The following is a 15,490-nucleotide window of genomic DNA, read 5'->3' on the forward strand; positions in this document are numbered from 1 at the left end:
TTTGATTGTATTGTTTTGAGTATTGCACTTCCCGGTGCGGTGCCTGCTCACTTTGTGCTTCCGTCGACCAGCTCTGGGCACCCCTCCTATGTGGCCACAGCCAGTTCATGGCATCTTTGGGCTCCCGCTCACCCTCCTCCTCACAGGCCTCACAGCAGAGCTCCTGTCGGGGCTCCGCATCGTTGGTGTCCTCGGCCATGCCCCTAGGCGTGCGCACGGCCGACGTGCAGCCCTTTAAAGGGCCCAAGGCGGGAAAACCTGCAGGGGCACCTCCCGCTGACGTTACATAGACTCACTACTTAAGGACCTCGCCTTGGCAATCGGGTTGACACTATCGGTGTACTAGTTTGCCTTCGTGTTCCAGTGTCTCCTGTTCCAGCGTCTCCTGGTCCAGCGTCTCCGTGTTTCTGCGTCCTCCATTCTCAGTGGCTCCGTGTGTTCCTGTATCCTTCTCAGGTAGTACCTCTCCGGACTGACCTTTGGTACTGACCTCTGCCTGCCTGGTCATTCTCTGCCTGCTGCCCAGAACCAACCACTGCCTGCCTGACCATTCTCTTGCTTGCCTCCTGGAACTGACCTCTGCTTGCCTAACCATTCTCTTGTCTGCCACCTGGAACTGACCTCTGCTTGCCTCGACTACACTCGGACTGATTCTGGTATTGACCCCTGCTTTGGCTGACCTCTCCTGGACTGATACTCTGGCTCTGACCCTTGCGCTTCACTCGGACACTCTCTTCTGGCCTATTGTGACCATTGGACCAACCTGCTTGGAAACCAACCGCGGCTTCCACTTGGCTAGACCCACAGGTGTTGCCTGTTTTGCCCGGAGAACCTTCCTGAACTGTTGCCTCCCTGAGGTCTCCGGAGCTTCCAGTTCGGGTCTAGCCCATCCACTATGCATCAGCCGTGCACCCTTACTCGTGGTGGGCACACCCCTCCGCTACCTCTCCGGGAGACCACCAGAGGTCCACCTAAGTCCAAGCGGTCCGGGTACCCAAGGGCTCAACCTGCGGAAACCCTGGACTGTTATTGGTGAAGCTCCAGTTAGACTCTGTCTCCTTGTGTGCTCCGCCTCCTGGTGGCAGGCGCTCTCTGGGTCCGACCAGAGGACCGTACCAATCTTGCACCAGGCCAAGGGTCTACCTCCAGCGCAACATTGAGGAATGGTGATGTTTCTGCATTTCCATTGTTGGACTGTATAAAGTCTAGTTTGTTACAGTTTCTAGTTCAGCTTTTGTCTGCATTTTTCTATTTATATGCCTAATAACTCAGTTCTTACAGTCAACTTATGTTATTCTTGTATTTTAAAATTTGAGGTTTGTGCATGCTTGACAGTACTTGTGTAATTCGGTAGTTCTCCGCTTAGTTGAAAATTTAGGCCTCAGTGGAGCACTGAGAGGAGAGGATCACCTTGCTGGTGGCTGAAAGGAATCAGTAAGTTCTGCTTGGGAAATTTTTTAAAAGTACTGGGGAGAAGTAAACTATTGGGGTATATTAATTAGTGTGTTTGTTTTTAAATAGAGTTTTGTTTTTTTAAATAGTCAGTAAAGCAGCAAATAAACAAGTTAGTGTGTTTGTTTCCCAACCCTCCTACCTCTCTCCCACTCACCCCTAGTTCATCCTTTAGTTTATAGGCAGGTGCCTCTTTCACACACACACACACACACACACACACACACACACACACACACATAACTTCACTTCACAAATTCCCCACACCTTATTGAGAGTTTGATCATTCCCTTGTAGGTCACTACCAGATAAATAGTGAACCCTAATTAGACACATTCCTATTCCCTTAGCAACCTAAAACCTAACTAGGAACTGAACAAACTTGAGATGAAGGCAGCAGTCCAGCAGCAAGAGGGGGCCTCCCAGTCTTTTGTATCAAGTGTCACATGTATGATTTTTTACCCACCATGAAAAGTTGTACGTGTACATCCGAAGCAAATAGCTCCAGTCTCTCAGAGAATGAGTCCAATCCCTAGAGGCTAGAGTGCCAGACCTGGAGGAGCTGAGGCAGACAGAGAGGTATATAGATAAGACCTTCAGGGACATAGCAGCCAAGTTCCAACTTCAGACTGGCAGCCCTGGTGCTGCCTTGGAGGAAGAAGGTCTCATGATCAGGGAGCATCAACCTGGTATAGCAAGAAAGATCCTGAGGCAAGGACCTGCTCTCCAGGTGGAGCATTTTCCTCTTGCACCAAGGATGTGTCTCCCAGGGCTATTGCCCAGGAGTGAAGGGTTAGGTCAGCCGTCATAGTTGGTGATTCGATTATTAGGAATATAGACAGTTGGGTGGCTGGTGGGCATGAGGATCCCCTGGTAACATGCCTACCTGGTGCAAAGGTGACGGACCTCACGCATCACCTAGATAGGATTTTAGCCAGTGCTGGAGAGGAGCCAGCTGTTATGGTACACGTGGGCACCAACAACATAGGAAAATATGGGAGGGAGGTTCTAGAAACCAAATTTAGGCTCTTAGGTAGAAAGCTGAAATCCAGAACCTCCAGGGTAGCATTCTCTGAAATGCTCCCTGTTCCATGCGCAGGTCCCCAGAGGCAGGCAGAACTCTGGAATCTCAATGCGAGGATGAGACGATGGTGCAAGGAAGAGGGATTCAGTTTTGTAAGGAACTGGAGAACCTTTTGGGGAAGGGGAAGTCTTTTCCAAAGGGATGGGTTCCACCTTAACCAGGGTGGAACCAAGCTGCTGGTGCTAACCTTTAAAAAGGAGATAGAGCAGCTTTTAAACTAGAACAAAGGGGAAAGCTGACAGTCGCTCAGAAGCGCATGGTTTGGAGGGAGGTATCTTCAAAGGATACTAATGATGCATTAGAATTAGGGCATCCCAACAGTGTGGTTCCATTAATAAGAAAAGTAATCCAAGTGCCTGTAATTAAAAACTTACCTGAGCTAAAAGTTTTCAGTTTATCCCTATCAATTAGAAAGCAGAATGAAAATATAAACAAAAAACACACTTTGAAATGTTTGTATGCTAATGCCAGAAGTCTAAGAAGTAAGGATGTGAGAATTAGAATGTAATCAAGTGAATGATGACATAAACTTAACTGGCATCTCAGAGATGTGGTGGAAGGAGGATAACCAATGGGACAGTGCTATACCGGGGTACAAATTATATCGCAATGACAGAGAGGAGCATCTGGGAGGCGGAGTGGTGTTTTATGTCCGGGATGGCATAGAGTCCAACAAGAGACTAAATGCACAATCAAATCTTTATGGGTAGAAATCCCTTGTGTGTTGGGGAAAAATATAGTGATAGGAGTATACTACCATCCACCTGGCTAAGATGGTGAGACAGACAGTGAAATGCTAAAGGACATTAGGGAAGCAAACCAAATTGGTAGTGCAGTAATAATGGGAGATTTCAATTACCCCAATATTGACTGGGTAAATGTATTATTGGGACATGCTAGAGAGATAAAGTTTCTGGATGGAATAAATGATAGTTTTATGGAGCAATTGGTTCTGGAACCAATGAGAGAGGGAGCAATTTTAGATCTAATTCTCAGTGGTGCACAGGATTTGGTGAGAGAGGTAACAGTGTTGGGGCCACTTGGCAATAGTGATCATAATATGATCAGATTTGAATTAATGACAGGAAGGAGACAGTAAGTAAATTTATGGCTCTAACGCTAAACTTTCAAAAAGGAAACTTTGATAAAATGAAAAAATAGTTAGAAAAAACCTGAAAGTGCAGATACAAAGGTAAAAGGTATACAAGAGGCGTGGACATTGTTAAAAAAATACCATCTTACAAGCATAGACCAAATGTATTCCACACAATAAGAAAGGTGGAAGGAAAGGAAAATGCTTACCAGCATGATTAAAAGGGGAGGGGAAAGAAACTATTTTAGCCAAAAGATCTTCATTCAAAAATTGGAAGAAGGATCCAATAGAAGAAAATAGGATAAAGCATAAGCACTGGCAAGTTAAATGTAAGACATTGATAATACAGGCTAAGAGAGAATTTGAAAAGAAGTTGATCGTAGAGGCAAAAACTCACAGTAAAAACTTTCTTAAATATATCTCAATCAGAAAGCAATGTAACATCAAGCTAGGTGGAGAGAACATTGCCCAAATCTCATCTTGGAGTGAGTTTCCTCTCTCTGTCGGTCCTCAGATCTTCACAAGAGAGCACTGTTCTGTTCGTACGTCTCACATTGAATGTCAAAGTGGCCTCTAACCCCCTACACCAATACCTAACCCTCACCTCGAGTTACTAGGTGGGCCTACCATAGGGATACAAATACCTACTTAAGGAGTGGATACTAGGCTCTCTCTCTCAAAACAATGGTCCCCCAGTGGTTGAATGCAGGAAGTACATCAGGTCTGGTACTTATCGCAATGTATACTAACTTAGCTCTTCGCAATTGTGATGTATTGCCTTGGTGTTTAATAAAAGGTGAATGCTAAAAATCTACTTTCAAATTTATTTTTCTGTGTGTGTAAATTTAAAAATTATATTTTTTTGGGGGGGAGGGGGGTGCCAAAGGAAATATCCTCCCCAGATGCCAAATACTTTACCACTGGTACCAACCACTCTCTCAGGACAAGAGACTGAAGGATCAAAACTCCTCCTACTCCTGGAGGGCCTGAGGGCTCCAACCTTGATCCTCAGCCAGCCTCCCAGGATGGAAGACCAGAGAAACAGAAAGGAGTCTCATGAGTTTTGGCTCATGAGCTTTGTTAAACATACTTTTCTTGAAAGACACCTTCCATTTGGGAACAATACATACGCCCATTCTCCATGGACCTTATCATGCATTGTCTATGAGGACACTGATGCCACTAGTAAGGGCCACTTTGGTGACACCCTTACATTATCAGCTGATCAGCTGAAACATATGTTGGCAAGCTAGAGACAAGGAGTATTCTTACTTCGGTAGCCAGCTGTCTTATATTTGTTGGACGAGTATCTCATTTTGCAAAAGTCTTCTATCCTTCCACTTACTTAATTTATCCTACATTTGTCTCAGAGGATCTGATGCTTTTTTTTTTTGTGTGATGCACCAGCTGTATTAAGTGTCCTATAAGATTGTGCATTTTGCATTGCTGATGGGTGAATCACACATATTGTGGCACTCGCTCACTGCCAAGATTGCTGCAGGATCAGTACATGCAGGACCATTGTCGTGGAACATGATGCCTTGGTCAATGGTTGATATAAATGTTTTCTTTTGTTTTTTTTTTTACCTTGCATTTAAAATGTTGATAAATATATGGATGTGATGGAATACATGTGCTTCATATCAAACACAGGCCAAAGGACCCAAGGTTTGCAGGCAGCCAGCATTAGAAAAGCAAAAGCACATCCAAGGGACAAGGAAGATAGAAAGAAAAAAAGGGTGTCCTTGGCTGGGGCTCTGGGAAGGAGGGAGGTAGAGCACCACCCAAATCAGCCAATCTTCCACTGCTCCTTGACCTTGGGCAAGTCACTTCATCCACCATTGCCTCAGGTACAAACTTAGGGCCTCAGTTACTCAGCATTTTCCCCATAAACACAGACTGGGAGAAAAGCCTTAGTAAATCAAGCCCTGTGACTGTGAGCCCTCTGAGGACAGGGAAAATACTTACTGTACCTGAATGTAACTCACCTTGAGCTACCAGTGAAAGGTTACGAGCTAAACACACAATAAATACATAAATAAATAAAAAGGTCAAGGGAAATCCAAAGTCGTGGAGTTTGGCATCTGGCCTAAGGCCAGAGGAAGGAAATCCAAGGGAGGCCTGGAAGAAAGCCAAAAGGTGAATCTTCATGGAAAAGGACCATAGGGAGAGTGAGAGTGTAAGCTGAAACTAAGAAATTACTAACCAGTCAGAGATAAAGGAATTGGTACTAGTAAGGCTGAGAACTGTGGTTGTGTATTCTTCAATTGCCAAACCCACAGGGCAGAGTTAAGTCCCTGCTGAGAAGTCAGACTATGCAACACTGTTGATATTTGTTTAAAGGAACTGTTTTTTAAGCTTACATGATCCTGTCTAAGAGAGAGGAAATTAGGATTCAGTAAAATAAGTGCTCAACAAGAACGAGTTTTGCTTATCTATTGACTTCAACCCCCATCTTGGGCATAGATGCTAAAAGCCTCATCTCTAGTCTTGTTGCTGACTATTGAAAGTGTCAGATCTTGGCTAAGAGCCCAAAACAACCTTGTCAGAAGCAGAACTATCTTGTGCACTAGGTGAAACTAGGCGGGAGAGGGGTGGCAAAGAGCAGCCATGTGGGGACGCAAGCAGAGCCATCCCGTTTGAGGCCAAGAGGAGTAGAGACTCAGTGCGCTGCAAGCGGAGTCCATCCCATTCACAACCGAGAGAAGACTCAACAACCGCGAGCTGTGCCCATCCTGCTTGCGGCCAAGTTAAGCAGACTCAGCAGGCCTTGAGCGGCACCTCTGTTTGTGTGTATGAGATAGAGAGAGCGAGCCTGTGTGAGGGAGTGAGACTGCATGTGTGTATGTGAGAAAGGGAACATGTGTAAGGATGTGTGTGCCAGAGAGAGAAAGGGAACGTGTGAAGAGGGTGTGTATGCAAGAGACAGAGAGTGTCTCTATGAGAAGGTGTATGAGAGAAAGAGAGGGGGGGGGGGGCTGTTTGAGTGAATAAGGGCATGTGTATGTGAGGGAGAGAGGGTGTGAGAATGAGAAAGCATATGTGTATGTGTGTGAGTATACATGTGTGGGAGAGCGTGTGTGTGTTTGTGTGTGAGAAAGAACAAATGTGTATAATTATGTGTGAGTATATGAGAGAAAGGAGAAAATTTGTGCACAACAACCCCCGCTCCCCACCTCATCAGCTAATCCACAATAATCTCAGGGCATCTGGAAATCAAAAGTTACCAAGTAGTTTTGTTAGTTTTAATCATTGGGTGTTAATATCTGATGTATGTGCTGTTTTTCAATTTTTGTTTTAGAGCTGGAACTTTTTTTTTATTGCGTTTTTAATTATTGGATGTTACTCTATTTGTCTGCTATTTTGAAATATTACTTTTATTAGTATGGTTTTACTGTTATTGATGTTTTATATTTCTTCATTTGATTGTCGTATAACTTTTTCTTGTTTGTGTGTTTGGGCCGGGAAGGTCGGGGCCGGGGAGGTCGGGGCCAGGGCTGAGGCCTAGGCCTGGACCTGGTGGCGGGGGGAGGGGGGAGCGCAAGGCAGAACATTCGCCTAATATCCTTGGACTGGCCCTGGTCAGAAGCACATAGAACCCAAAGACAGGGGAGAGCAGAAAAATGACTTCCTAAAGGGAACCCACATTTGTTTTTGTTTCCATCCATGCTACTAGTGTAGCCACACTAGTTGGGCAAAATTTAACTTGCACATGGTAAAACTTTATTTCACATTACATTTTGCTTACTCCCATGGCAATTTTTATTTTTATTACATAAGCCCCTATGTCTTTAAAAATTTACCCCCAAATTTAAAAATTCCTGAAAATTATGCTCCAGATACTGAGTTCAGTGGATGAGACCTGCAAGGTCATTCAGTTCTGTTTTTCCTTCTTCAGACTGGAAAACAGGAGGGACTATAATTATCAGAATGCATGGGGCTAAAACCTGAAAAGTAAGTAAACAGGGCTATTGTTTGATAGGTCTGAAATCTTGTTCATCAAACAGAATGAAATAACTAGAGATGAGCACAATCAACAATTTAAATAAAGAAATAAATGCAATGAGAACCCCTTTCATCTAATGAGGTTCAGATGTTCATGGGTCTGGAAATGATTGCATCTGCAAGACTACACAGAACACAAACCTTGAATTGTTTGGGGGATCATTTCACATTCCCTGGGATGAAAAAAGACATCCTCTCCTGGCAGCCAGGAAGAAGCATTTTGGACAGGGAGGCTTATGGTGGTTTTCTGCTGTGGCCCAAGGGTATCTGTCCCCTTCCTTCCTGGCCAATGTTTATTCCTCCCCAGGAGGGAGGGAAGAAAGGATCACCCCCAGTCCCATGTATAATCCTGTGTGGATGCGTGCAGGAATTACATGGCTCCAAGCTTTGAGCTCTTCAGATTATGATCACTGCAAGTTTTGGTGGTAATAGTAATCTAGAAAAGGATCTGCAATTCACAGGCCAGCTGGATCATAAATCACAGGCCACAGACCACAAAACCTGCAGAAGTCCATCTCTCAATATATGTACTGTACTGAATCTTCTTCCAGCAGGGCTGGAGTCAGCAGAGTGATTTCCAGGGAAGAAACTGTGGTGATTTTTTTTTTAAGGTGTCTTCCTTGCCAGCAAAGGCATTCTGTGATGGTTGGAGGTCAGCAAAGCTGCATTTTCTGTCCTAGAAATTTGCTCAGACACCTGACATACTAACTATGGCTCTAAAGATACAAGTCCAGGGGGTAGAAGGTAAGGGAATGGGCATGGGGATGGGTAACATGAGAGTGGCATGAGATGGGGGGGCAACACAGCAGAAGCAATAGACGTTGATGGTTCCCTCCATTTCTGGAGAGAGTACGCCAGTTGCATTTTGTGCAGCTGAAATAAAATCCATTCAGTCCTTCTGTTTGACAGGAAGTTGTTATTAAATACCCAATAAGCCAAGTTTTACCCACAGACTCTTAGCAGACCCAGCCAAGATAAATACAAGATCAAGACCTCCGAGTTGTGGGATGTTGCCTGGAAAATGTATTTTGCATGCAAATGTATCCCAAAACCTCCAAGGTTTTGGAACATGAGTGGTGCTTTTAGCAGAAAATTCCCTTAGACAGATTCAGCTATTCTGCCCACATAACCCCTGGTTTTACTCTCATAGTTCTTGACTGAGGCTCTGAAAGTATACCCCGCTATGACCATTTTAGGGGCAGTTTTATCGGGGTGTGTGCAGATGATTCACAAGAGTACCCTGTGTCAAGGGGGTCCCAGAAACAGCCCCTTTTATCTTCTCATGAAGCATGAATGAAATAATTGCACAGAATACTACATTCATAACACCAGCATATTTATAATTCAATCATTTAACAAAGCTCTGTGTAGGGAGGGCTTCATAAAATCTCTTTCAACCAGACCCCTGTTTGTGAGGCTGAAGTGTCCAAAAGTACTATCGAAGCTGCATAGAGGTAAACTGGGACCTGCCCTAGAAGATCAGGTTTGAATTTTCTTTTCTGATTGTGGGCTTATGCAGAAGATTTGGGATGCAACAAATAAGTTCCTACTTATTGTTTTGTACCCCCAACCCTGGATTTGTCCTTAATAGCATCTCTAGTACAGGTTAAAAATACACTACAGTACTCCTGTGACTTTCCAAATGATATTTGAAATTCCTTTCAAACAAGTTTACTCAAAGGGACTGTTTATGAAATTCATGTGAGGGAATGCTAGACGAGGAATAAATCTTACTTCAACAGTCTCTCCCATACATTCTCGATGCTTTCTTTCTATATCTCTTTTTTTCAAAATCCCTATGAAAATAAAAAAGGCAACGTGAGATACAAGAGCTAGAGCTGCAAAGCCAGGCAGCGTGTGTGTGTGTTTCCAAAGGTGCCATTCTGTGCCAAGCCAGAGCAAAGAAAGCCAATAAACTGGGAAAGTAAAAGAATGAACGGCAGGTATTAAGACCAGACCGTCTTACCTTTCTTGGCTGTTTCTTTCTCCTCAGTAAGCTTCAGTTCCCTGTCCTTGAGGATGGATTCATCCAGGGCCTCAGTGCCAGAGATAATGGGCTGTCTCGTCCCGTTTGGTCTCTCAGTGCCTGTGGGCTGTGGGTCCTCTACATGGGTCAGATTGTTTTGAGAAGTGCTTGTTACGTTGGTGTTTGTGTCATTTTGGGGGGCTCCTTCGATCAGGGCTAGGCAGACTGTGCTGGAGAGCCCGATCAGGATCACTGAAGCCCACTGCATATCCTGAGATGCCAAGGTGCAAGTGTGTGTGTGTGAGCGAGTGATCAGCGAAAAGATGCAGCTGTACTGACTGGGAGAGAAAAAAACTCCCAAACTCCTTTTATTCTCTCTCCCTCCCCCCTCAATACCTTCTTGGGAACTGCAGCCTCTGCACATATTCCTTAAAAATCCCACCCCTTTTTCAGTTCTAGGGAATTCCATAGATATCCAAGTACCATATTCTCAGGAGTTGTGGGGCCTCACAAAGTGAGGTAGGCTTGCATCCTGCCTTCCAACCTTTCAGCTCAAAGTTATGTAGTTTCTTTCATACACAATTAATTTTGCTATGAATCACATTTAGCAATTAACAGTTTACAGTGATGTTCAGGGAAGACTTGTTATATTATAAAATCCCTGACTTCTAAAGCCACAAAGGATAGAAATTAATTATACTTTAATCTTTCCACAAGTCTTGGTTTCTTTATTCACCATGGGGTCCATATCTAAGGTATTGCTCAGTAGCAAGATAGTTGCCAAGTTGTTTTTTTTATAGATGGCTAGATTTAGATGAAATTTCTACCTGCTAATCCTGTGTATAGAAAAAGATGGATAACTTAGTGATGAACATTTGCCCGAGCTGGCTACGTATCCACCATCTCAGACCCCTCCACAACCAAATCACACCTACGGGAATGCCTACATTTTGATTGGCTGAATCTTGTAGCCACCTAGTGAAAAAAGGTGGCTATTTTTTTGTGACCCTGTGGGGGAAATTTTTCAAATGCTGGGGTCTGAGGTTAGCTGGCTACACTTTGGAAAATCTGGCATCAGGTATAAAATCATAGGGAGGCCCATATTCAACCGTTCTTTGGCTAAACAAGTTAATGACACAAGATAATTAGCAGGCATAAAATTATGTAAGTTGCTAAATGTATGCACATGCATCAAATAGCAACTTACATGCGCAACTGTTGGCCTCTTACCCTGGAATGTCCCAGACCTCCCCTTTTTTCACATTTTTATGTGCGCAAATCCAAACGTGCATGCATACTTTTGATGTTTATAAAATAGCAATTGCGTGAGTACAAGCTACTTATGCACATATAGGCTCATTTTATCTGCGTAAGTGCTTTGAAAATTCACCCCTAACTTGCACAATTTTATTCTTGACATTATTGATATCAGACTTGTTTATTGTGTATTACTGGCTGAGTGAGAGGTCTGGATGAACTGGGGGGGGCGGGGGGGGAGTTCAGGCTGAAAAACTAGTAGGGTCTCAATGACCTGAAGAAGGGCAGGGCAAATTAAGAACATAAGAACATGCCATACTGGGTCAAACCAAGGGTCCATCAAGCCCAGCATCCTGTTTCCAACAGTGACCAATCCAGGCTACAAGTACCTGGCAAGAACCCAAAACTAAGTATATCCCAAGTTACTGATGCTAGTAATAGCAATGGCTATATTCTAAGTTAACTTGATTAATTGGTGAAGGAATAGGATAACTGGTAATTTCCATTTAGGCAGGTATGTTTTAAAATGGACAACCTCCGTGGGGAAATCGGGTTTTACACGAGCAAGTCCTGATTTTTATATGCATGTAAAATATACATACATATTTTTTTAAATAGGTAGGAAAAGTATACATGGTCAATGCATTGAAATACTCGCTTTCAATGCATTGCATGTATTCCCGCATAAGCATACCTAATCACATATGCTGGAGGTAGACGTGCATATTTATAGTACGTGCGTCTGTTATGTGCGGGTTATAAAATGCTATCATAGATCTCTGCATGGCCAATATATTTGTGTCTATGGTGCCACGCAGTTTTTTGAAAGTTATCCTCATTGTTTACTCCTGGATTAATATTGCTGCTGGAATCCTGCACTCACAACAAATGTGTGAGCACTGGGCAGCACTACTTCTATGGTGCTCTAGGGTGGAATTCAGGAAGTGTACATTGTATTGAAAAGTCTGAAGGACGTGAACATAAGAAATGTCATACTGGGTTGGACCAATTGCCCAACAAGCCCAGCATCCTGTCTCCAAGGGTGGTCAATCTGGGTTGTTTAGAAGTACCCAAAAGATCATAATGGGGAGATTAATATATCTCTATTGACTTCTAGCTCTTGGAACTAAGAGGCTGCAATCCCCAGCCTTTCTTGGCTAATACATGTAAATGGACTTGTCCTCTAGAGACTTGCCAAGCTTTCTAAACCCAGCTATACTACTTGGCTTCACCACATCCTCCAGCAATAAATTCCATAGTTTAATCGTGCATTCACTGATAAAAAAATGTATTGTTACATTTTTTTTAAATCTACTAACAGTTTTATGGACTGTCCCCAAGTCCTAGTATTATATATCTAAGGGTGTCTAGACTTTACTAGTACAATCTAATAAAGAACTTCCCAGCAATAAGAGGTCTGAGGGGGTGTGTAGAAGATAGTGAATGAAACAAGTGACCTTTCCTCAAAGGAAATGATATATTATATGGGCAATGAATCAAAGGAAGGAGTTGTATAGAGGAGTCTTGAGGACTTCAGATCTTGTTTGTGTAGGTCTAGGATGTACTGATCCACTGAGCCTCACAAGCTCACTCTAATAAGGACTAAGGGCCAGACAGAAGGATTAAGACCTAGGGTAGGGCTTCCCAAACCTGTCCTGGGGACTCCACAGCTAATTTGGTTTTCAGAATTATTACAATGAACATGCAGGAGATACATTTGCATACCATGGAGACTCAGTATATACAAATTTATCTCATGTATATTTACTGTGGATATCTAGAAAACCTGACTGGATGTGGGGTCCCCAGGACAGGTTTGGGAAGCCCTGATCTAGGGTTACCAACTGGTTCCAGATTTCCAGGACAGGGTATTCCAGTTCTGGTTTTAACTCATTGCATGCAGAGATTTGTAGTGCTAATTTCCTATTGCATGCCCCAAGAGAAGCAAGACTACACATTTCTGCTCAGTCTGTCCTGAAAATCTGGAAATAGTAGGTAACACAGTTAGGAGATTTATCTAACAGGGAAATCTGCCTGGGGAAACCTGCAGCCAAAGTCATGTGTGAAAGTGAAGAGCTATTTTTCCTGTTTTCCATTGAGACTTGAAGCAAAACAGAGGTTTTAATAGGAACTTGAGAGGAGGATTCCTAATGTGAGAGATTTAAATCCACATAAGAAGCGAGCGACCTCTTTTGAAACGTTTTTGAACTGTCTAAGAAGCTGTTTCATATCTGACTGGTTACACGTGCCGCCTGCGGCAGACCCACGGCGCAGCCCTATCACCTTATTACTCAGACTCCAGCTTCTGGTTCCTCTTTGCTAGCGACGGTGGGCTGCCCCCAGTGCCTCCAGCTCTGCCATTGTCCCCAGTGTTGCAGGCCAGGATGCCATTGCTCGTTGGGCCTCTCTATGTGGCCTGCAGAGAGATGCTAATATCCGCACTGCGCCCCTCCCTAGGCACATGTGCACGTGTACCACTGATCCTTATGAAGGGCCCGCGGCGTCAAACCCTCCAGTGTATTTAAGCTCAGGCTCTGCTCCCTAGCGTTGCCTTTGCAACAGGTCTCCTCGCTATCCAAGTACTTGTTCCTACTAGAGATTCCTCTCTACGCCTGTTCCAAATCTTCGTGTTCCCAGTTCCTGTCTTCCTCGTTCCTGTCCTGTCTGTGTTTTGGACTGACTCTTCGGATATCGACTTTGCTTTGTTTGACTACGCTTCAGCCTATCTCCAGACCCAGACCTCTAATACGCCTGACTATGCTTCAACCTATCTCCAGACCTAGACCTCTGCTGCACCTGACTACGCCACTGCCTATCTCCAGACCCAGACCTCTGCTACGCCTGACTATGCCACTGCCTATTTCCAGACCCAGACCTCTGCTATGATTGACTATGCTATTGACTTCTCCGTGATCAGACCATTGCCTTGATTGACTAAGCTATTGACTTCTCCATGATCAGAACTCTGCATTTGCCGCCAGCCCTGATCCAAGCCTGTCAGTGACGCCTCTTCCAGCATATCCCCTGGACATGGACTTATTAGGCTCCGGCCTACCTTTGCACGAGCGCCCCAGCTAATCTCCGTTCCATTGGCAGCTGAATTGCAGTATCGTAGCCAGTCCAGGGTAGGACTACACCACCTATCATCTGCTGTCTCTGGGCTGAATCAACCTCTCTTGCTAATCAACCTCGAGGCCCACCTAAGTCCTGCCGGCACCAGCACCCAAAGGCTCAACCTGCGGGGAACGAGGGCTGGTATAGGTGAAGCTCCAGTGGCCTCTGCCTTCAGCCCACTCCGCCTGCCGACGGTGGGGACCCATAGGTCCTCACCTACGGGATGCATCAACCTCACCCTCGGCCCAAGGATCCACCTCCGAAGCAACAGGTTGCAAAGGCCATGGACTCGGTGGAGCCGTGTGCCCTCCAGGCCATCCCAGGCCTGGTATCCAAGGTACAAGAATAGCAGCAGTTCCTCGAGGCATTGGCCTCCTCCATGGATCGTCTACACGTCCGGCTTGATGCCCTCACTAATAACCCAGTTTGTCTTCCAGCTCCTCCTCATCCACAGCCATCTCCATCGATACTTCGAGCTTTGTTGGCACTCCCAGCGCCCCCACGCTTCAACGGTGACTCCAGACTTTGCAGAGGGTTTATTAACCAATGTTATATGCAATTTGCTCTGCACTCCTCCATCTTCCAGGATGAATTGATGAAGGTCACCTTCATCTTATCCCACCTTGAGGGGAAGGCGCTGGCTTGGGCTTCCCCCCTGTGGGAACGCTCGGATTCCTTGTTGAAAGAACTGACTCAGTTTGTGGCTGTGTTTAGACGAAACTTCGATGATCCTGGGTGACATGCCATGGCAAGCACCAGCTTACTACATCTCCGTCAAGGTCAAAGAAGTCTTTTCGACTATACCGTAGAGTTTCAGTCTTTGGCTACTGAGCTCGCTTGGCAGGAAGACTGCCTCCAAGCTATCTACCTGGATGGACTCTCCCCGCAGCTGTAGGATGAGTTGGCTACACGGGAACTCCCTTCTTCTTTCGAGTACCTTACAGACCAAGCAGGCTGAATCAACCATCATCTTCAAGAGCATCACTGGGAGAATCGGATGCCCAAGAAGCCTTCGCAGGCTCCCGTTCACCACCCGTTACCAACCCTGCTCTCAGCAGTGATACTAAGGTGGTCGAGGCGGAAGAGCCTATGCAGTTGGGTTGTGGGAGGCTGACACCAGAAGAGCGCCTCCGGCGGAGACAAACCGGTTTGTGTCTGTATTGCAGAGCACCTGGCCACCATCTACAGACTTGCCCTAACCGTCCGGGAAACTCCCTGGCCCGAGTTCAGTAGGGGTCCTGAACTTGGGCGCAACTTCTCCAGCCCCTCAGTATCTGTACCAATTACCCTGATCTGGGATTCCTGGTCCTTTCTGGTTCTTGCTGTGGTAGACTCCGGAGCAGGAGATAATTTCATTCTTAAGGATCTTGTTCAGCTTTTGGGCATAAAGACCTGTTCGCTTGAAACTTCTCTATATATTGCATCTATCTATGGAGAGGTGTTACCCGGCCACATTTCCTTGACTACAGAACCTGTCCAGTTACACACTGGTGCCTTTCATACTGAGGAAATCGAATTG

At 45.0% G+C, this 15,490-nt stretch overlaps 1 protein-coding gene across 1 annotated transcript in view; it reads right to left on the reverse strand.

Moving 5' to 3' along the window:
* Nucleotides 1–9,941, reverse strand: part of CPXM1 (carboxypeptidase X, M14 family member 1) — a 186,056-nt gene extending 176,115 nt beyond the window's left edge. The window contains exon 1 of the mRNA XM_029594938.1: nt 9,601–9,941. Within this exon, the coding sequence (XP_029450798.1) occupies nt 9,601–9,868 (268 nt within the window). The 5' untranslated portion in view covers nt 9,869–9,941. The remainder of the gene's footprint in view (nt 1–9,600) is intronic.
* Between the last annotated feature and the right edge of the window lie 5,549 nt (nt 9,942–15,490).

The sequence above is a fragment of the Rhinatrema bivittatum genome, chromosome 1 (assembly GCF_901001135.1).
Source record: "Rhinatrema bivittatum chromosome 1, aRhiBiv1.1, whole genome shotgun sequence".
Taxonomy (NCBI): Eukaryota; Metazoa; Chordata; class Amphibia; order Gymnophiona; family Rhinatrematidae; genus Rhinatrema; species Rhinatrema bivittatum.